The sequence below is a fragment of the Bos grunniens genome, chromosome 16 (assembly GCF_055505025.1).
Source record: "Bos grunniens cultivar Pamir isolate PY7600 chromosome 16, Bosgru_T2T1.0, whole genome shotgun sequence".
In the NCBI taxonomy this organism is placed as follows: Eukaryota; Metazoa; Chordata; class Mammalia; order Artiodactyla; family Bovidae; genus Bos; species Bos grunniens.
In genome coordinates, this window is record NC_141180.1 from 25,096,163 (window position 1) to 25,120,036 (window position 23,874).

At 39.3% G+C, this 23,874-nt stretch overlaps 1 protein-coding gene across 4 annotated transcripts in view; it reads right to left on the reverse strand.

Annotated features, from left to right (window-relative positions):
* The window catches only part of RABGAP1L (RAB GTPase activating protein 1 like), a 744,918-nt gene that overhangs the window by 269,951 nt on the left and 451,093 nt on the right, over window positions 1–23,874 (reverse strand). For all 4 annotated transcript variants that reach the window (XM_086343675.1, XM_086343676.1, XM_086343677.1 and 1 more), the window contains exon 15: window positions 18,562–18,636. In XM_086343675.1, coding sequence (XP_086199801.1) covers window positions 18,562–18,636 — 75 coding nt within the window. The remainder of the gene's footprint in view (window positions 1–18,561; window positions 18,637–23,874) is intronic.

The window sequence follows — 23,874 nt, forward strand, 5'->3', positions numbered from 1 at the left end:
TGACCTATCCTTGCATCAGTTCAGTTCAGTTCAGTCGCTCAGTCGTATCCGACTCTTTGCGACCCCATGGACTGCAGCACGCCAGGCCTCCCTGGCCATCACCAACTCCCAGAGTTTACTCAAACTCATGTCCATTCAGTTGGTGATGCCATCCAACCATCTCATCCTCTGCCGTCCCCTTCTCCTCTGGCCCTCAATCTTTTCCAGCATCGGGGTCTTTTCTAATGAGTCAGTTCTTCACACCAGATGGCCAAAGTACTGGAGTTCCAGCTTCAGCATCAGTCCTTCCAATGAATATTCAGGACTCATTTCCTTTAGGATGGACTAGTTGGATCTCCTTGCAGTCCAAGGGACCCTCAAGAGTCTTCTCCAACACTACAGTTCAAAGGCATCAATTCTTCAACACTCAACTTTCTTTATAGTCCAACTCTCACATCCATATATGACTACTGGAAAAACCAAGGCTTTGACTAGATGGACCTTTGTTGGCAAAGTAATGTCTCTGCTTTTTAATATGCTGTGTAGGTTGGTCATAGATTTTCTTTCAAGGAGCAAGGGTTTTTTAATTTCATGGCTGCAGTCACCATCTGCAGTGACTTTGGAACCCCAAAAAATAAAGTCTGTCACTGTTTCCATTGTTTCCCCATTGATTCGCCATAAAGTGATGGGACCAGATGCCATGATTATAGTTTCCTGAATTTTGAGTTTTAAGACAACTGTTTCACTCTCCTCTTTCACTTTCATCAAGAGGCTTTAAAGTTCCTCTTCACTTTCTGCCGTAAGGGTGGTGTTACCTGCATATCTGAGGTTATTGATATTTCTCCCAGCAATCTTGATTCCAGCTTGTGCTTCATCCAGCCCAGCATTTCTCATGATGTATTCTGCAGTAAGTTAAATAAGCAGGGTAACAATACACAGCCTTGACATACTCCTTTCCCTATTCAGAACCAGTCTGTTTTTTCATGTCCAGTTCTAACTGCTGCTTCCTGACCTGCATACGGATTTCGCAAGACACAGGTCAGGTGGTCTGGTATTTCCATCTCTTTAAGAATTTTCCAGAGTTTGTTGTGATAGACATAGTTTAAAGCTTTGGCATGGTCAATAAAGCAGAAGTAGATGTTTTTCTGGAACTCTCTTGCTTTTTCCATGATCCCCATTTGAACATGGTATATGATCCTTTTAATGTTTTGTTCAATTCAGTTTGCTGGTATATTGTTGAGAATTTCTGAACTATATTTATTAGGGATATTGGCTTATAGTTTTCTTGTAGTAACCTTCTCTGGTTTTGATATTAAAGTAAAGCTTGCCTTCTTAAAATGAATTTGAGAGTTTTTTCTCCTCTCCAATTTTTTGGGAAGAGTTTGAGAAGGATTCGTACTAATTCTTTAAATGTTTGGTTTTAATGTTTGGTGGTATGCAGCTAAAATCATCTGGTCCTGGGGTTTTCTTTGTTGAGGAAGTTTTGATTCCTGATTCAGTCTCCTTACTTGCTGCTGATCTATTCAGACTTTCTATTCTTGAGTCTTGCGTAATGCTAGAAATTTATTCATTTTTTTCCTAGGCTATCCAATTTGTTGGTGTATTGCTTTTCAAAGTAGTCTCTTGTTATCCTTTATATTTCTGTAGTATCAGTTGTAATGTCCCCTGTTTTTTAATAATCTCATTTATTTGTGTTCCCTTGATTAATTTAGCTAAAGCTATGTAATTTTGTTTATCCTTATCTCTTTTGAACATTTTTAACTTAAAGTCTATTTTGTATGATATAAGCATAGCTACCTCTACTTTCTTTTGGTTACCATTTGTTTAAAATACTTTAATTCTATCCCTTCACTCTCAGTCTATGTGTATCCTTAAGGCTAAAGTGAGTCTCTTTGGGCAGCATATTATTGGATCCTGCCTTTTTTTTCTTCTTTTTCCAATCAGCCACTCCATGTCTTTTGGGATAATTTATTCATTTTCATTTAAATTAATACTAATAGATAAGGATTCATTATTAACATTTTGTTAACTGTATTTCTCTTTGTGAATTCTTTGACTCTTGCTTCTGCTCTTGCAGTCTTTCTTTGTGTTTGCTGACTCTTTGTAATAGCATGCTTTGATTTTTTGTGACTCTACTCTTGGTTTTGCTTTATGGTTAATATGAGCCTTATATAAAATATAACATCCTATTTTAAGTTGATAACAACTTAATTTTGAAAGCGTAAAGAAACTTCATACTGTTTCTTCTCACTTCACATTTTATTGATGTCATAATTTACATCCTTTTTTTAAAATATGTGATAAAAATTACTATAGTTATGGTATTTGTTTTATACTTTTTAAAAAGAGCTGTAAGTGAATTATCTTCTACCAGTATACATGAGAGAATCTGACTCTGACTACATATTCATCATTGTTGTTGCTCAGTCACTAAGTTATGTCCGACTCTGTGACCCCATGGACTGCAGCACGCCATACTTCCTTGTCCTTCACTATCTCCCAGAGTTTGCTCAAATTCATGTCCACTGAGTCAGTGATGCTATCTAACCATCTCATTCTCTCCCACCCTCTCCTCCTTTTGCCTTCAATCTTTCCCAGCATCAGGGTCTTTTCCAGGGAGTAGGCTCTTTGTATCAGGTGGCCAAAGTATTGGAGCTTGAGCTTCAGCATCAGTCCTTTCAACGGATATTCAGGGTATTTATCATTACAAGTGAATTTTACAATTCATGTTTTTATGATGTTAAATCAGCATCCCTTTATTTCAGCTTGATGATGCCCTTTAATTTTTCTGAAAGGCAGGACTAGTGATGCGGAACTCACTCCACTTTTGTTTGTTGGGGAACACATTTATCTCTATTTCATTTACAAAGTTCAGCTTTGCCAAGCCTAGTATTCTTGGTTGATATTTTTTTCCTTTCACTATGTTGAATATATCATCTCACACTTCCTTGGCCTCCAGTGTTTCTGCTGAGAGACTAAACAGACTGATAATAAGTCTGGATAAACCCCTTCTTCGGGTGGGGCTGCTGGCTGTGCACCATGGTCAAAATGGCCACTAGCTGGGCTTTGTAATCGCCTCTGGATGGGCACGGTCACAGACTATGTTCCTTGGCAGGGTGGCACCAGTGGTTAGACTGGCTGGGCTCCATAGCTTGATGGTACTAAAGGCCAGGCTTTGAGGCTGCCCAGAATGACCCTTCGGGCTTCCTGTTTATACAGTGGGACAGGCTGTGCCCAACAGTTGGGCGAGGTTGCTGACTTCGCTCTCTCTCTGAGCAGGGCTGTAAGATGCAATCGGCAGCTTGCTCTGTTTCTCTGGCCAAACTTCCTAGACGATCAGGACTGGAGCCTAAACCAGCAATTGTATGGGGCCTGTGAATTTGCTTCCCTGCCTGGCCAGAGCAGTAGAACAAGCTCCATGGCCAGTATAGCTCATTGACTGGTGATCTACATCAAACAGACTGCCAACCAGTATCTCTGACCAGATGAGGTCACTGGCTTGGCTCTACACATGGACAGAGCTATGGGCTGGGAAATCTCATTGAATGCCACTGAAAGCAGTAATGTGGGCTGCAAAGACCCTCTTCTCTGTCACTATCTGATTTCTTCTGGTCAAGCCCTGCCAATTCCCCTAGTGATCTCTATTAGGTAGAGCAAAGTAGCCCTCCTAGAAAGCATCTTGCAACACTGGGGGAGCTGGATTTCCACCTTGGGTTCTCACTTTGGGATGCTGTAAGGATAAAGCTAGTGGTAAAAAACGTTCCTGCCAATTCAGGAGACACAAGAAACAAAGGTTTGATCCCTGGGTGGGGAAGATCCCCTGGAGGAGGGTATGGCAACCCACTCCAGTATTCTTGCATGGAGAATCTCACGGACAGAGGAGCCTAGCAGACTACAGTCCATAAGATCGCATAGAGTCAGACACGACTGAAGCAACCTAGCATGCATGCAAGGATAAAGGAGATGTATGTGAGGGACAACATAGGCATGCGGTAGGGGACCAAGGAGGGGTCTTTCCCTCCTTGAACACAGAAACTTTGTCTTACACATCAACAACTATCATAGTGCTTTTATAGGTAGGTACACACAAGAATTAAAATGAAATGGGTAAAACTTTTTATCCAGGTAAAATTACAAAAGTAAATTTCTTTTCTTTTTTTTAATATGTATAATCTCATTTAACTCACTCATCAGTCTTACTATGCAGGAGATATTTACTACTCCCATTGTAGAGGTAAGGTATAAAGGTATAAAGCTAGGGTAGGTTAAGGTTAAGTCACTTCATTCGTGTCCAACTCTGTGCAACCCCATAGACGGCAGCCCACCAGGCTCCCCCGTCCCTGGGATTCTCCAGGCAAGAATACTGGAGTGGGTTGCCATTTCCTTCTCCAATGCATGAAAGTGAAAAGTGAAAGTGAAGTCGCTCAGTCATGTCCGACTCTTCGCGACCTCATGGACTGCAGCCCACCAGGCTCCTCCGTCCATGGGATTTTCCAGGCAAGAGTAACCAAAAGGTCTTTATAATTTGGCAGCAACTGAAAGCTACTACAGGTTTTAGAGTGTAGTTTTTTAAACGTTGAGAAAATAGAGGCAGGGGTCTCTTGAATAATCTGGATAAAGGTATATGAAGCTAAAAGAGATTAAATCAATAGAAAGGAAATTACTACTAAAGTGCTTTCTACTGTTAAAATGGTTTCCAGAAATATATGCTCTCACAAAGGAAGTGGCAAAATGTGTTTCTTTTCATATAAATAAGAGCACTTCTTATGTATCACTGGGAAGAATGATCCATGAAAAGAATGCCCCCTTTCTGTTCCTCACCCTTTTTATTACAAAAACAGTGAGAGCCTACAGTGTCCAGGCTCCCCTAGGAATTAAGGCACACAAGCTCAGGGTAATGTCTGGGTTGGGGTTTATTATACAGCACAGCTGTGTCTTTGAAATGTTACTTTCTTTTAAGGCTGATCATATATGGCACTTGGAACATAAAATCTCTGTTATTCACTTTAGCTGATGAGATCATTTCTAACTTCGTCTTAATTCCAAAGCTCTTTGTGGCATGTAGTAATTTCTATGCCCCTACTAACTGCTGGATTCAGATGACTTAGGTTCAAATACCAATCCTAGTTGTGACCTTGGGCATGCTACCTCCCCAGGTGTCAAATTCCTCTTCTGTAAAGCAGGGATCGTGACCATCTACTTCGTTCTGAGGACTGAATGAGATAGATGTATAGCTCTTAGACCTTCCCCGATATATAAGTGACACATGAAAATTAACCACTATTATTGTGCACTCAGCCCCTTGCGAATGTAAAAACCTGCACGTACCCTCAGGTATGCATATTTATATCCCATGATGAGCAAGAGGGGCTCCCCTTGTGGGTCAGCTGGTAAAGAATCCACCTGCAATTCGGGAGACCTAGATTTCATTCCTAGGTTGGGAAGATCCCCTGGAGAAGGAAACGGCTACCCACTTCAGTATTCTGGCCTGGAGAATTCCAAGGACTGTATAGTCCATGGGGTCACAAAGAGTTGGACACGACTGAGCGACTTTCACTCTCACTCACTAAACTGCTGGGTACTGCTGTAACTTTGTATCCCCCAAAGCTCTTAGCACAGAGAGCTAAATAAATCCCAAGTAGTTGATATTTATTTAAGATAATTTTAATAAAACTGAATAAATCTACCTTTATCAATGAAGCCATGTCACTCACACAGGGCAATCAGTTGGCAACTGTGAAGGTAAAAGTCAGCAAAAATGTAGAAAAGGATCAGTGTGAAAGTCGAAGCAAATCAGATCAGATCAGATCAGAGGCTCAGTTGTGTCCAACCCTTTGCAACCCCATGAATCGCAGCACGCCAGGCCTCCCTGTCCATCACCAACTCCCAGAGTTCACCCAGACTCATGTCCATCGAGTCAGTGATGCCATCCAGCCATCTCATCCACTGTTGTCCCCTTCTCCTCCTGCCCCCAATCCCTCCCAGCATCACAGTCTTTTCCAATGAGTCAACTCTTCTCATGAGGTGGCCAAAGTACTGGAGTTTCAGCTTCAGCATCATTCCTTCCAAAGAAATCCCAGGGCTGATCTCCTTCAGAATGGACTGGTTGGATCTCCTTGCAGTCCAAGGGACTCTCAAGAGTCTTCTCCAACACCACAGTTCAAAAGCATCAATTCTTCAGTGCTCAGCCTTCTTCACAGTCCAACTCTCATATCCATACATGACCACAGGAAAAACCATAGCCTTGACTAGATGAACCTTTGTTGGCAAAGTAATGTCTCTGCTTTTGAATATGCTATCTAGGTTGGTCATAACTTTCCTTCCAAGGAGTAAGCGTCTTTTAATTTCATGGCTGCAGTCACCATCTGTAGTGATTTTGGAGCCCTGAAAAATAAAGTCTGACACTGTTTCCACTGTTTCCCCATCTATTTCCCATGAAGTGGTGGGACCAGATGCCATGATCTTCATTTTCTGAATGTTGAGCTTTAAGCCAACTTTTTCATTCTCCGCTTTCACTTTCATCAAGAGGCTTTTGAGTTCCTCTTCACTTTCTGCCATAAGGGTGGTATCGTCTGCATATCTGAGGTTATTGATATTTCTCCCGGCAATCTTGATTCCAGCTTGTGTTTCTTCCAGTCCAGCGTTTCTCATGATGCACTCTGCATATAGGTTAAATAAACAGGGTGACAATATACAGCCTTGATGAACTCCTTTTCCTATTTGGAACCAGTCTGTTGCTCCATGTCCAGTTCTAATTGTTGCTTCCTAACCCGCATACAAATTTCTCAAGAGGCAGATCAGGTGGTCTGGTATTCCCATCTCTTTCAGAATTTTCCACAGTTGATTGTGATACACACAGTCAAAAGCTTTGGCATAGTCAATAAAGCAGAAATAGATGCTTTTCTGGAACTCTCTTGCGTTTTCTATGATCTAGCGGATGTTGGCAATTTGATCTCTGGCTCCTCTGCCTTTTCTAAAACCAGCTTGAACATCAGGAAGTTCACGGTTCACATATTGCTGAAGCCTGGCTTGGAGAATTTTGAGCACTACTTTACTAGCGTGTGAGATGAGTGCAATTCTGCGGTAGTTTGAGCATTCTTTGGCATTGCCTTTCTTTGGGATTGGAATGAAAACTGACCTTTTCCAGTCCTGTGGCCACTGCTGAGTTTTCCAAATTTGTTGGCATATTGAGGGCAGCACTTTCACAGCATCATCTTTCAGGATTTGGAATAGCTCAACTGGAATTCCATCACCTCCACTAGCTTTGTTCGTAGTGATGCTTTCTAAGGCCCACTTGACTTCACATTCCAGGATGTCTGGCTCTAGGTGTGATCACTGGATCACACCATCGTGATTATCTGGGTCGTGAAGATCTTTTTTGTACAGTTCTTCTGTGTATTCTTGCCATCTCTTCTTAATATCTTCTGCTTCTGTTAGGTCCATACCATTTCTGTCCTTTATTGAGCCCATCTTTGCATGAAATGTTCCTTTGGTATCTCTGATTTTCTTGAAGAGATCCCTAGTCTTTTCCATTCTGTTGTTTTCCTCTATTTCTTTGCACTGATCGCTGAAGAAGGCTTTCTTATCTCTTCTTGCTATTCTTTGGAACTCTGCATTCAGATGTTTGTATCTTTCCTTTTCTCCTTTGCTTTGCGCTTCTCTTCTTTTCACAGCTATTTGTAAGGCCTCCCCAGACAGCCATTTTGCTTTTTTGCATTTCTTTTCTATGGGAATGGTCTTGATCCCTGTCTCCTCTACAATGTCATGAACCTCAATCCATAGTTCATCAGGCACTCTATTTATCAGATCTAGGCCCTTAAATCTATTTCTCACTTCCACTGTATAATCATAAGGGATTTGATTTAGGTCATACATGAATGGTTTAGTGGTTTTCCCTACTTTCTTCAATTTAAGTCTGAATTTGGCAAGAAGGAGTTCATGGTCTGAGCCACAGTCAGCTCCTGGTCTTGTTTTTGCTGACTGTATAGAGCTTCTCCATCTTTGGCTGCAAAGAATATAATCAATCTGATTTCGGTGTTGACCATCTGGTGATGTCCATGTGCAGAGTCTTCTCTTGTGTTGTTAGAAGAGGGTGTTTGTTATGACCAGTGCATTTTCTTGGCAAAACTCTATTACCTTTGCCCTGCTTCATTCCATATTCCAAGGCCAAATTTGCCTGTTACTCCAGGTGTTTCTTGACTTCCTACTTTTGCATTCCAGTCCCCTATAATGAAAAGGACATATTTTTTGGGTGTTAGTTCTAAAAGGTCTTGTAGGTCTTCATAGGACCGTTCAACTTCAGCTTCTTCAGCATTACTGGTTGGGGCACAGACTTGGATTACTGTGATATTGAATGGTTTGCCTTGGAAATGAACAGATATCATTCTGTCGTTTTTGAGATTGCATCCAAGTACTGCATTTAGGACTCTTTTGTGGACCATGATGGCCACTCCATTTCTTCTGAGGGATTCCTGCCCACAGTAGTAGATATAATGGTCATCTGAGTTAAATTCACCCATTCCAGTCCATTTCAGTTCGCTGATTCCTAGAATGTCCACATTCACTCTTGCCATCTCTTGTTTGACCACTTCCCATTTGCCTTGATTCATGGACCTGACATTCCAGGTTCCTATGAAATACTGCTCTTTATAGCATCGGACCTTGCTTCTATCACCAGTCACATCCACAGCTGGGTATTGTTTTTGCTTTGGCTCCATCCCTTCATTCTTTCTGGAGTTATTTCTCCATTGATCTCCAGTAGCATATTGGGCACCTTCTGACCTGGGGAGTTTCTCTTTCAGTATCCTATCATTTTGCCTTTTCATACTGTTCATGGGGTTCTCAAGCCAAGAGTACTGAAGTGGTTTGCCATTCCCTTCTCCAGTGGACCACATTCTGTCAAATCTCTCCACCATGACCCGCCCGTCCCAAATGTAACTATATTAGTACTGGATTTCAATATTATAGTAAATGATAAATGTAAGAAATTTTTGTATTATCTGTATTTTGTATTGGCTATTTAGCTTATGAAAGTGAAGTCACTCAGTCATGTCCGACTCTTTATGACCCCATGGACTATAGCCTACCAGGCTTCTCAGTCCATGGGATATTCCAGGCAAGAGTACTAGAGTGGTTTGCCATTTCCTTCTCCAGAGGATCTTCCTGACCCAGTGATCGAAGCCGGGTCTCCCGCATTGTAGGCAGACACTTTATCCCCTGAGCCACCAGGGAAGCCATTTAGCTTATATCGTGTTTCATTTTAAAAATCAGTCAAGATCTGAAAATCAATCTGGAGCTGCACTAGCAAACTTCATTTTACTGTAAGAGTGGGTTCCCCCACTAAGTAGCATTGGGGCATCTGTTTTTAAAAAAGCATTAAAATGACTCTTTAACTTACTGTTGTTGTCGTTTAGTTGCTAAGTTGTGTCAGACTCCTTTGCGACCCCATGAACTGTAGCCTGCTAAGCTCCTCTGTCCATAGGACTTTCCAGGCAAGAATACTGGAGTGGGTTGCCATTTCCTTCTCCAGGGAATCTTCCTGACCCAGGGATCGAACCTGCATCTCCTGCTTTGCATGTGGATCCTTTACTGCTAAGCCACCAGTGAAGCATTTAACTTATTACAGTGATTTCACTGAACTAGACAATCTAATTTATCATTGATATGTAGTTGATTTGTCTAACTTAAAATAAATCATTGAACAATATATTTTAAAATCAGATATTAGAAATTGGAGCACAGTGTGTCTCTAGTAGTGAATACCCATCTTTGCTGTGTACAGGAGCTTTGTCATGGAAACAATATTGCTTTACTGAGGAAATGATAAGATAAATATTAAAAGCTTATATCAAAATGTTTAAGATATCACAATGTCATCCACAGCTCTATGAAATACAAAACTAAATACCTGCCTCATGTGCACAATCTGAGAATCAAGCATGACATAATCACTATTTATTAACAAATGCTGATAATGATGTGCCATCTGTACTAATAGAGGTTATCACTGAATGGAGCCAGTCTTTAAGCTTCACTGCTTCTCTCTATGTGCTCAGTTATGTCCGACTCTCTGTGACCCCATGGACTGTACAGTCCACCAGGCTCCTCTGTCCCTGGAATTCTCCAGGCAAGAATACTGGAGTGGGCTGCCATTTCCTACTCAGACGATCTTCCCAACCCAGGGATCGAACTCATGTCACTTGTGTCTCCTGCACTGGCAGGCGATTCTTTACCACTGTGCCACCTAGGAACTCCTGCTTCTCTCTGCGATCAACCACAAAACAAAGCATGCTAAGTATTTCAAAAGTCTTTAAGACTCACCTGAAGTGACATACATCAAGATTTTTTTGAAGTAAAATTATATGTTGAAAATCTTAAATAACTGTTTAGGATAAAACTAAGTTTTTATTTCACATTATGTGTTTTCATGTCTTTTTGTAGTCAATCTACCTTTTTCCCATGAAGTTAATGAATATTCCACTGATTTTTTTGTTTTCTTCAACAAAGGTGAATGTTAGAGACTATTCTGACAATCATAAATTAATGAGTTTTCATTTTCTGTTTACAAGTTGAAAAGCAAATAGATGAAAACTTCTGAGTGTTTATTTTCCTTTTAAATCAAATACATGCCAAATACATTTAAATTTAATGGCTATTTGTAAGTCTTAAAACATGCTGTTCCACCTATTAGTTTGCTTTGCGTGCTCGATATAAACTAGGGTCCAAAAGAAAACTGGCTGGGCAAATAATTATTAGTTTTAGAAGGAACAGCATTGTTACATTCATTCATTCATGACCCCATTAAACCTCACAAAAGTAGGTATAAGTTCCACATTTTAAATATTAGACTAGCGAGGTTCAAGGAAGTTAAGTGATTTGCCAATAACTATACATCTATTGGAGAAGGCAATGGCACCCCACTCCACTACTCTTGCCTGGAAAATCCCATGGATGGGCGAGCCTGGTGGGCTGCTGTCTATGGGGTCGCACAGAGTCAGACACGACTGAGTGCCTTCACTTTCACTTTTCACTTTCATGCATTGGAGAAGGAAATGGCCAGCCACTCCAGTGTTCTTGCCTGGAGAATCCCAGGGACAGGGGGCCTGGTAGGCTGCCGTCTATGGGGTCACACAGAGTCGGACACGACTGAAGCGACTTAGCAGCAGCATACATCTATTATATAAAGTCTGGACTTAACCCCATGGCTATACTCTTTTTATGCCAGATACAAAATAAAACTACACTTGTAATGCATGGTATTCAACATTCATAGAAACCCAGGACGATGATAATATTATTTTCACTTTATATTATAAATGAAGAAACTGATTCTTCAATCTCAGGGAACTTCCCCAAGGTCATGTAACTTGAAAGGTATTAACCCACAATTTAAATTCATAGCTGTGGTTTTTATAATCCTTTGAAGGAATTCGGCTTTGAAAGGACAAAGAAATCTGAGAGAGCTAAATGGGAGGATCAAAAGAGGATTTTTTTTCTTAAGGCAAAATGCCTTGATTGTATTTACAGGACACAGGGAGAAGATGCTGAGGAATGACTCTTGAAGCACTGATGCAAAAATTAACAGAGAACAGGAAAAATCTCTTAGGTTTATAAGGAAAAGGTGATTTGGAAGTAAAGAAGGGCTTATTAAAAATAAACTCAAACTCTTATATCAAAGAATCACTGTAAGATAATGGGATATATCTGTCTAGTATTCTACCTTCCTATCATCGGATGTCAAAAGCTCCTTTCTTACAGGAACACCATTTCATTTTTCAGGAAGAGTTGATCCAGATCATTACCAGCACAGAGGTGAACTTAAGACCTAGGCCAGGCCTATCAGAACACTTGAACTTCCTGACCTCAATAACCAACTCAAGAATGGCAGACCCCCAAGGGCAGGCCAGCCAGAATCCTCCAGGGTTTTTGCTTGCTTGTTTGTTTTAAGTGCAGAAGCTATAGCAAAAGATAAACATGATGCCTTCTAAATGAAGCTGTAAAACTGAAAAGTATGAAGCCAGGCCAACTTGCAAACTGCCTACTTTGTGCCCTGCCTTTATAAGTTAAGGCAATAAACTCTAAGCACAACAGAGATACAGAGATGCAGATTTCTGATAACAAAATATGAACTCTGGAATATCAAGCATATCAAAATCATCTCTGCTCTGGACTTCCCAGTTATGTGAGCCAATACATTTCCTTTTAAATTTAAACTACTTTGAGTTCATGTTGTCACATGTAGCAGAAAGATTCCTAAATAATATCATGGCACAAATAGTTTACTTATATAAGCATATAAAGATACTAGGAAGCCTCTGTTTGGTTACCTCGGACTTTGTAGAATCTTTATGTTCAGGAAAACTAAGAAGTAGCTCTGCTTCTCATTTCTTAAGTTCATTGGTTAAATCTTACCCGAAACTTATTTGTAATTTTAAAATCTTATATTATTTTTAAATGTAGCACACAGAAAAATACATAAAAGTTAAGATTATACTTTATAGAATAAATGATTAAGGAATATAAACAGGTTAGGAACTAGAATACTGTTTACTCCTGAAGATCCCTACGTGTCCCCTCCCAGTCATGACTCCCAGTTTCTCCTGGAAGGTCATGATCCTGACTTTAACTGTATTGACTTCATTGGTATTATCTGTATTTTCCATCTACATAGCATCCTAAGAAAACAGAGTTTACTTTTGTCATTATTGAATTATACTAAATGGAATCATACCAAATGATACCAATAATGTGCTTTCTTACTAAACTTTATGCTTGTATGATTCATTCACAATAGCCCATGTAGTATAGGAATTTCCCAGGTGGTGCTAATGATAAAGAGTCTGCCAATGTAGGAGATGTAAGAGATGCAGGTTTGATCTCTGGGTCAAAAGATCCCCCGGAGGAGGGCAGAGCAACCCACCCTGGTATTCTTGCCTGGAGAATCCCATGGGAAGAAAAGCCTGGTGAGCTACGGCCCATGGGGTCACAAAGAGTAAGACATGACTGAAGTGACTTAGCATGCATGCAGGCATGTAGTGCAAAACATTCCTTTCATTGCTGTATAGTGTCCCACGATACGAATATACCACAATTTATCCATTTTGATATCCAATTACAATTGTAATATTAGACTCTTAGACATTATAATAATGGGCATTTGAGTTGTGTGATCATTATAAACACTGATCCTGTAGTATAAACTGTAATTATGATCCTATTTTAAAACATGATTCTAGTGTAAAAGTAGTGAAAGTGTTAATTACTCTGTTGTGTCCTACTCTTTGCAACCTCATGGACTGTGTCCCGCCAGGCTCCTCTGTCCATGGAATTCTCCAGGCAAGAATACTTGAGTGGGTAGCCATTTTCTTCTCCAGGGGATCTTCCCAACCTAGGGATCAAACCCAGGTCTCCCACAATGCAGGCAGATTCTTTACCAACTAAGCCACTAGTGTACAGGTTCTTAAATTTGACTAAAGTATATATAACAAGAGTGGAATTGACTGGTATGCATATCTTTATTAGATAAAGCAAATCTGGTTTCCAAAGGAGTTGTGCCTAGTTACAGTTTTTGAAAAAATGCAATACATTTAAACATTCTGGCTTACCCCCAAATAATTCTTTTTTGCAGTTGGAAAGCTTCCATACACGCTGATATTAGAGTATTTAACCTTAAAAAGGAACATAATCTTCTGAAAGTCTAAAAAAGTATATGTTTGATTAAAAAAAACTTTAAAGCTGCTTGAAAATAAATTTGTGAGAGAAATATATTGGTGTTAAAAATTATGCAAAATACTTTATATAGTATTTAGAATAAATGAATATACAAAAAGATATTATTTATTATACTAATAATATAATGATATTAGTGATAATTATTGCATATTTAAATTTAAAGGCAAACACTATAATGATTACAAGCAATCTGTGCTGTAACAGCTTTTTTGAATTATAAATGATAAATTTCTTATAATTCCATCAATGGATGTAACAGCATCTATGCGATAAACATTTAATTCTTCCAAAGAGTGCTTTACTGCAAGTTACAAAGAATATTATCAAAGCATCTGAAAATTTCCAAGCACCAGGAAAAGATATTTATTTCTTAAAACTATTCATACATGGAAAAACTTTAAAATTCTAAATTTTTGTTCTTAAACCTACTTTCATTTTGGTCTTTCTTTCCTCTTAGGCAGTGAACGTGAAATATAAATGACCATGGGAGGAAGACAGCATCCCAGAAAGAAGCCGCTTCTGACAGTGATTAATATGGAGCTGCCAAAGGCTATCTGGCAGGAAAAAGAAGCCATTGCTTATGTAACTGATAAAAAATTAGTCAGTAAGGCCCTAATAACATATCTCCCTGGAATCCAAGATAGTGTATTTGATGAATTGTTTAAGCTAGACTGTATTCTTCTACCTATTTAAACCATGGGGACAACATGAAATACAAACAAGAAAAAATTATAGTTAGCTTCTCTTATTCAAATTGGTTAATGGATATATTGGTCTGTCAATGAAATATGCTAATTAGTAGAATTATCACATATATTTTCAATAAAATTACAATCAAAAAATGGGCCAAAGAACTAAATAGACATTTCTCCAAAGAAGACATACAGATGGCTAACAAACACATGAAAAGATGCTCAACATCACTCATTATCAGAGAAATGCAAATCAAGACCACTATGAGGTACCATTTCACACCAGTCAGAATGGCTGCGATCCAAAAGTCTACAAATAATAAATGTTGGAGAGGGTGTGGAGGAAAGGGAACCCTCTTACACTGTTGGTGGGAATGCAAACTAGTACAGCCACTATGGAGAACAGTGTGGAGATTCCTTAAAAAACTAGAAATAGAACTGCCTTATGATCCAGCAATCCCACTGCTGGGCATACACACTGAGGAAACCAGAAGGGAAAGAGACACGTGTACCCCAATGTTCATCGCAGCACTGTTTATAATAGCCAGGACATGGAAGCAACCTAGATGTCCATCAGCAGATGAATGGATAAGAAAGCTGTGGTACATATACACAATGGAGTATTACTCAGCCATTAAAAAGAATACATTTGAAACAGTTCTAATGAGGTGGATGAAACTGGAGCCTATTATACAGAGTGAAGTAAGCCAGAAGGAAAAACACCAATACAGTATACTAACGCATATATATGGAATTCAGAAAGATGATAACAATAACCCTGTGTACGAGACAGCAAAAGTGACGCTGATGTATGGAACAGTCTTATGGACTCTGTGGGAGAGGGAGAGGGTGGGAAGATTTGGGAAAATGGCATTGAAACATGTAAAATATCATGTATCAAACGAGATGCCAGTCCAGGTTCAATGCACGATACTGGATGCTTGGGGCTAGTGCACTGGGACGACCCAGAGGGATGGTATGGGGAAGGAGGAGGGAGGAGGGTTCAGGATGGGGAGCACATGTATACCTGTGATGGATTCATTTTGATATTTGCAAAACTAATACAATTATGTAAAGTTTAAAAATAAAATTAAAAAAAAATTACAATCTAATCTGTTTTTCACTAACATTGATTATCAGTTTATCTTTCCTCCAGGATTCTGAAGGCATTTCTATATTTCCAGTTATTTTTATAAGCAATGACAACAACTGTGTACTTCTATTAAAGTAGAAGGTGTAGAAACTAGACTACATTTCTATTCATCTTGTGACACACTTTGGAGGCAATTTTGTTGAATATGTTTACAATAGCTGATTTTCCATGACCCTTATAATAGAAGAGTAGATATGTAAAAAAAAAAAAAAAATCTGGGTTATTTGAGTTTCTTAGCTATTTGAATCACTCTCTTTTTTTCAGGGAGAAAATGTGTCCAAGTAAACATGAACTTACAGTTAACTAAAGTTCTGTTAAGTCTCAGAACAGATTTTCTAAAGTGATATTCTTCTCATTGAGGTTTAATAGATATAATGTGTTTCACAGGGCTACAGGTCTAAAATGCTAAACTGTGACATATTCAAAGATTACTTTGTAGAAGACAAAGCTTCACTATCTGTGGCCTGAACATCAGCTTCTCATCCGAGTGATCATGAAAGCTCCTTTTAGAAAAATGATGGTTTTGAACCTTGGTAAAACACGCATCACTGCTTACAGTCTCCAGCCCCTTGTGTAGGGACCTGACTATTCTAGATCTACTAGGTGGCGTTAGTAGGTAGAATAGGGAAAAGGAGTCCAAAATGGCGGTGGCTAAAAGACAAGGAAGAGAAAAGCCCACGAAAATAAAACAAAAGAAGGTCCGAGGACCAGAGTGAGGACCTCAGGTAAAACAAACAACACTCCTGGTTGGCCCAATTTACATAGGACAGGCCCAGGGAGAGATAAACATATAAATAGAAGAGCCAAAGCTAGCGCGCGCTCTCTCTCTCTCTTTCCTGCGCGCTGGGGCACTCTTCTCCTCGTGTCTTTGGATCGATCTGCCCTCACACCTCAAAGATGGATTTTCCTGCTATCTTCTAAATAAAATAGAGCTGTAACACTAAGCTGTAACACTGATTTGTCTAAGAGCTATAACATGGTCCATTCGAGACCTGAGAGCTATAACACAGTCTATCTAAGACCTGAGAACTGTGACACGCCGAGAGGGCTTTAATGTCCGTTACTCCAAATCTTTGTTGTGACGAGACAAAGAGCCGAGGAACATATACTCGCGTGACAGAACTAAGGGCCCAAGAATTTATGACTATAAAGTACTTGATTATCACAGGAAATCTCAAGAATGTGGTTTGCGTGTGTGGAAATGACAAAAAAAAGGACAGTAAGAGAATATCAAAAGACCATAAATAGATGATAACCACAGAGAAAGAAATTGAAATCAAAGTTAGAGTGAATAATCACAATAGAACAACAGTATGTTATTTTTTTCATTAAAGTCAAATGATCAGAATTAGGACCATGAATCTACTATAATTGTTCTTCATTTTCAGAATGCAAACCGTAAAAAAAAATCCTTTTGTTTTAAACTTGGTTCTCTTTGCTGCATCTGACATTATACAATGCTGCTTCTCTGGTGAAAATCAAGAAACTCTTCAAAGATCCCTCTTCCTCATCAGCGCTTTAAATAATTGGCATTCCTGGGTTCTATTCTGTTTTTCTTCTTCTACTTATTTTTCTGAAATGATCTGATCCACTCTCATCATTTCAGCTTTGATTTCTCCCCAGAGTCAGTCTCCAGTATACAGCTGGCTGCTGGACAGCTACTCAGATGGCCCTCAAATACCCTCCCTTTCCAAATTTAAAACTAAATTAATCATCAACTCCTAACCGTTTTTCTTCCATTCATTCTCAATGGACGTGTTTTCTACCTCAGCTCAAAATACCATAATTTACCCAGTTGCTTAAGCGATGAAACAAGACATGCTACTTTTGACTTTTCCTTTGTCAATCCATCCATGAAACCTACCAATTTTGCCTCCAGAAAAATGTTTCATTCTTTCTTTTTCTCGAAGTCTCAATATCTTTCATTTAGACTGATATTTCCTAACGGGTATCTCTGCTATTACATGCTTCTTTTCAGTTCCATCCTCTACGTGGATATACGAATATATGTAAAATGAACATCTGGTTGTCATTCCCTTGCTTCAAACTGATTGTGGCTCCTCATTAGGTACAGAACAAAGCCTCTATAAAGCCTACATTTCTTCATCTTAAGAAGTCTTTATAATTTTTTCCCTGCCCATGTGACCATTTTCATCTCACATCTCTTTCTCTCCATACACCTTCTACAGCAATGATACAGAAACTGTCATTCACTGTTCCTTTTATATATTGTGCCCTTTGTTTTGCCATACATTTGCTCACGTAGCAATCTCTACTCCTTCTCTTATCCATCTTGTCTCCGCCCCCCAGCCTCATTTATGTCTTGGCAAAGCTACCACCTCCTCTAGAAAGTCCTTTCTGAAAACTCTCCGCTCTCCTCTTACTCTCTGCATTGCTTTCACCTAGCACACCATAAGTCTTCTATACTGACCATCACAAAAACAATGCAGATACAGAGAGAGAGTTAAAATAATAGGTATGTGCCTACATTACCTGTGCCCCAATTCCAGCCCATAAGGCCTTTGAGAACACAAATAATAAATTATTCATATTTGTAATCCCACGTCTTAGCCCAGTACTGACAACTGATCCTCAATAAATGTTCTGTCAAATGAAGGTGACTAAGAGGAAAGAGAATGTACAAAAATAAATCACAGAAGAGGTAAAAGACTTCCTTGTCACATTCCTTCATGATGCTCCTGGTCCTGCTCACATTTGGGCAGATACATGGACTTCCTCAATCCTAGTGGGTTCTAGTTAAAAATAACTCCAAATAGGCAATGTATTCCCTACCAGCCCGCAAAATTAATTCTATTGAGAAACTAACTGTCCTGTTCTTGACATCAGATCTCTTATTTTCTCACCAAAAGTACAGGTTTAAAAAGATATGCCATGTATAATCTCCATCAAGTAAATGGAGAATAGGAAGGGAGGGAAAAAAAAAAAAGCAGAAAATAAAATGAATTTGGCAGTACCGTGCCATTTATCACATGGAAAATTACTTACATGCAGCAGCAATACAGCAGCAAGAAAAGACTGTCCTTGACAGTACCCAATGTCTTCGTCATAGACAGAGTAGGCCTAGAAAAAGATGAGAGGAAAGAAATATTATAAACATTCACAGATTTTAACCTAAGTGCTAGTTCACATCAAGCTGCCACTTGTTCTTATCCCTGGCCTGTCCACCACAATTTCACTGATCCCTCATCTTGAATGTGCAAGCCATTAGCACAGTGGAATCCTTCAAAGAGGCTGCACATTTCCTAAAGCAATTCTAGATGGCCATTATCCCCAGGTTCATCTTTAGAATCTGGAATAAAAAGATGCTCAGAGCACCTAAATTAATTTTTAAAGATCCATTATGGTTTGTGGTCAGGCAGACAAGACTATGGGAGGCAAGTGCAAAATGTGGAGGAGGGTAGAAGGGTTCTGCAGTTGATGCGGGAATTCTAATGCACTACATGGGGGAGCCCTGTAGTACAGACACCATGACCTAATAGACTCTCGCCCAAAATCACCCACTAATGCACTATATGGGGGAGCCCTGTAGTACAGATATCATAACCTAATAGACTCCCCCCAAAATCACCCACTAATGTACTATATGGGGGAGCCCTGTAGTACAGATACCATGACCTAATAGACTCCCCCCAAAATCACCCACTAATGCACTATATGGGGGAACCTTGTAGTACAGGTATCATAACCTAATAGACTCCCCCCTCAGATCACCCTCTCTAGCCACTACATGTTCTCTGACTTTGAGGGACACATACATATCTGTTGTACATTGTTTTTCTTTTCTCATATAACCCTTTACAATATAAAAACCATTTATGATTCCAGGGTAGTACAAAGGTAGACAGTGTGGGCTATAGCTACAGTTTACTGACCCCTGGTTTAGCACAACAACAAAAAAATAATTCAGGTGCTCCCCCATTTATTTTTAAAATACAAACAACCCCAATTGTGCTGTTTAAATCCTGGACATGTACCCCATTCCATGCATCCTACCTATCTGTGGTAATTCATTTTAGTGAAGGCATCTCCATTTAATGTACTTAATATAATACAATGCACTGTGATTTTATAAGTATAAAAATTCTCTCTGTCCAGGGCAATGATTATCAAAGATAAACAGGAACAGTTATCATATCTCCCATATGCCAAGGTAGTCAGAGTATAAGGACTAGAATTCTTTTTTATTATTAAAAAATCTTTATTGAAATATAGCATATATTCAATGAAATGCATACCTTTTAATTTCACAGTTCCTTAAATAAGTTGAGTCATTCATGTAATTCCATCATTATAGAATATTTATAGCATTCTAGAATGTCCCTCATGACTCTCTGAAGTCAAACCACCTCCACCCTAGGCTACCAGTGAGCTGATTTTTTTCACAATTATTAGCTTTGCATTTTAGAAGAATTTCATATAAATGGATTAATATATACTCTTTTGTGTCTGACTTCCTTCACTCAGCATAATGTTTCTGAGAGCCTTCAATGTTGTTGAAAGCATCAGTAAGTCATCCACTTTCACTACTGAGTAGTAGTCCACTGTATAAATATACCACAATTGGTCTATCCAGTCTCCCTCTGATGAACATATGGGTTTTTTCCCCCCAGACTGGGGCTAGTACAAAGTAAAACTGGTTTGTATACACAAGGCCTTTTGTGTATATAGGTTTTCATTTCCCTTGGGTAAATACCTAGGAGTGGAGGTTCAAGGTTCAAATGCTAAGTGTATGTTTAACTTTCTAAGATATTGCCAGATTATTTTGCAAAGTGATTGTTCAGTTATTGCCTCCACATCAGCAAAATATAAGAGTACTCATTGCTCACATTCTTGTCAATACTTTATATTGCCAGTCTTTTTCCTTTTATTAATTCCTGTGCTTTTGACTTAAATCTCTCTGATGGCTAATGACACAGAATGTATTATAATGTGTTTTTAGGCAACTGATATACCTTCTTTTGAGGATATCTCTTTGAGTTCTTGTTCATTTGTTTAATTCAGTTGCTTATCTTATCACTGTCGATTCATGAAAACTCTTCATACATTCTGTTGACAGAATCATTATCTGACATATGTATTACCGATATTTTCTCCCAGTGCATGGTCTGCCTTTTTATTGTTTTAATGGTGCCTTTTGAAGAACTGTTGTTATCTTTTAACCTTCTGCCAATGATGACATTATCATGCCCTCATCTAATGAGAGAAAAATTAGATCACCGAATCATTTCCTAATGAATTTTAAAGAAGCTTTTCTTCATTATAACCAGTTTCCCAAGCTTGGCCTAATTATAAAAACTGAAAGATGGATTACCATCCTTTTACTTATTTAATTTTCTTTGATTTATATAGTTTTATTTATGAGTCCTTATTTGTACTTTTATCCAGAGCTTATGGATCGGGGTGGGTTGGGGTGGGGGTGTGTGTGTGTGTGTGTAGAAGGATTACAGAGAGAAAAGAAGAGGAACAATTAACAAAGAAAGAGGGGAGAGGTTCTAATACTATCCTTATTTAGTGCATCCCTGATGGCTCTCCATTACTTCTTTTTCCATGAACAAGGAACTCTGAGATTTCTTGATAAGATATCATGTCACATATATTACCAAGGCTTCCCTTTCCCATAAAAGATAGTCTAAGCTGAGGATTCCTTAAAACTGGGGATTTCTAAAGTCAATCATGCTTCATCAGCCCTGACATAATTTTGACAAATGTTTGATCCATCTTTATATATTTAACAGTTACTGAGAAGTGTTGCTATGTACATGCACATTTGTGTTACAAGAGAAGTCCAACATAAAACAAGGGTCCAGAGTCCACCAGAGGAGGGATGAATTCATTGAGACCCCACAAACTAGTCTCTAACTGGAAAGCTGAGGATAAAAGTACACATCAGCAGTGTATCGATCTTACTTTCTAATTGTGTTATGGCTTTGGATTAGGTTAGCAACAAAAATGACTTTTCAGAGGCCACCTACTAAATCGATTTTATGATTCACAGTTTGAAAAACACAATGTTCTAGTACGTTCTTTCCCCTGGAGTTCTTCCAAGCACTCTTCGGGTTTAGTCTAAGCCTTCTCTAACTGAGCTGAACCAAATCTGTTCCCTCCATTTGAAACTTGCCTCTCTTTAGCACCATACCGCCTTGTCCCACCTCTCACTGTAACTGCTTCCCTGGCCAGATGCCTGCTCAAACTGACTTTCAGAAACCAACTGAACAGCACTACTATAATGGAGGAGGTTATTGAACCAACCTTCTGTCTGGTAACAAATTTAATCTATATACAGACAAAATGTATAAAACAACTATCTGAAAGCACTGAGCAAAAAGCAGGAGGAAGAAACTGGAGGGGAGAATAAACTTGGAAGAAGGTGATGACACTGGGTAAAATTCTCATTCTTTATGGCTTTTGTTGGAGGTCATGTGCCAGTGGTGCCACAATGGAAGGATAAAACTTGGATATTAAACTATAGACTTTCTGGCTTGAAGAATCAGAGAACAGACTAGGATGACTGTAACAGCTAGAAAGCAAGAGTAGAAATGCTAGGGGAAAAGTAACAGAAGAGAAGCCTTTACCACACCTAGTGTAAAAGTACAATATCCAAGACAATGTAAAACTGATACAAGTACAGACTAATAAATAAAACAGAATAAGAAGTCTAGAAGTAGAGCCACCCTCATATAGTCATTTAATGGCAACAAGGTTACCAAGATAACAGTGAGGAAAGGAGAAATTTTTACATATGTAAAAATGTAAATCTATAGAAATTGTTTCAATAAATGTGCTCAAACAATTGGAATCCATATGGGGGAAATTAATGAACCTTTATCCCTAACTTTATTTCATATGAAAAAATTAATTCTAGATATAACATACTCCTAAATATAAAAGTAAAATTATAAAGCTACTCAGGGAAAAGACAGAACATCTTTGTAACTTGGTAAAGGCAAAGGTTTCTTAGCCAGGGCACAGAAGTTATTAACTATTAAAAAAATTACTGAATACAATAGACATTAGCAATATTTAGAAAATGAAAACCAGAGACATGACTCTGCTGACAAAGGTCCATACAGTCAAGGTTATGGTCTTTCCAGTGGTCACATACGGTTGTGAGAGCTGGACCAAAAAGAAGCAGAATGCTAAACAATTGATGCCTTTGATCTGTGGTGCTGGAGAAAACTCCTGAAAGTCCCTTGGACAGCAAGGAGATCAAACCAGTCAGTCTTAAGGGAGATCAACCCTGAATATTCACTGGAAGGACTGAAGCTGAAGCTCCAGGATTTTGGTCATCTGATGAGAACAGATGACTCATTGGAAAAGTCCCTGATGCTGGGAAAGATTAAAGGCAGAAGGAGAAGAGGGTGTCAGAGGATGAGATGGCTGGATGGCGTCACTGATGCAATCAACATGAACTTGGGCAACTTCAGGAGATGATGAGGGGCAGGGAGGCCTGGTGTGCTGCAGTCCATGGGGTTGCAAAGAGTTGGACATGACTGGGTGACTGAACAACAACAACACTGATAAAAAGATACCATTAAGAAAACAGTCAAACTACGGACTGGGAAAATATTTGCAAATGTATCTAAACAAAGTCTTGAACAGAATATATAAAGAACTCCTCTAACTTGGTATCAAAAAACCCAATTTAAAAATGTACTGAAGATCTGAAAAGATACATCACAGAGAAATATCTATGAATGGTCATTGGGAACATGTCCAAGTGGAGAGGAGATGACAATGGAGGATTCTCACCTCTCCCACGAACACATCAAAAAATACACCTATATGCGGAACAGTTCTCACTGAAAACTAACTGGAGATTGGTAGAAAGACTACTGTACAACCAAGACTGTAAGAAAGACCCACACAGAATCAAGTAGGAAGGGAAGAGAAGTGATCAGACCTGTGCCCCTGGGAGCAGACTCAGAGGAAAATGGAAATTATACAGGAAAGAGATCCTCCCAGGGAGTGAATGATTTGAGCCACATACTGGTGCCCCAACCCTGGGGACCAACACAGGGAAGATGAGCCCAGTGGATAGTTGGAGGGACAACGGGACTAACAGGAGGGCTGTGTGAAGATGGGACTCCACTTGTGAGAAGCATGCGCACATTTGCTTGCTCCTGAAGCAGGACTCAGACTGTGGTTTGTAAACTGCATGGGAGGCTGGCCAGCTTCCTGAAGACCACTCCAGTGCCTGCTCCAGTGCTTCAGAAGCCTTCTGGGCCTCAGACCACAAGCAAACTGCCACAGCCCAAGGCCTGACCTACCCCAAATGCCTAAACCAGCACCTTTAATACT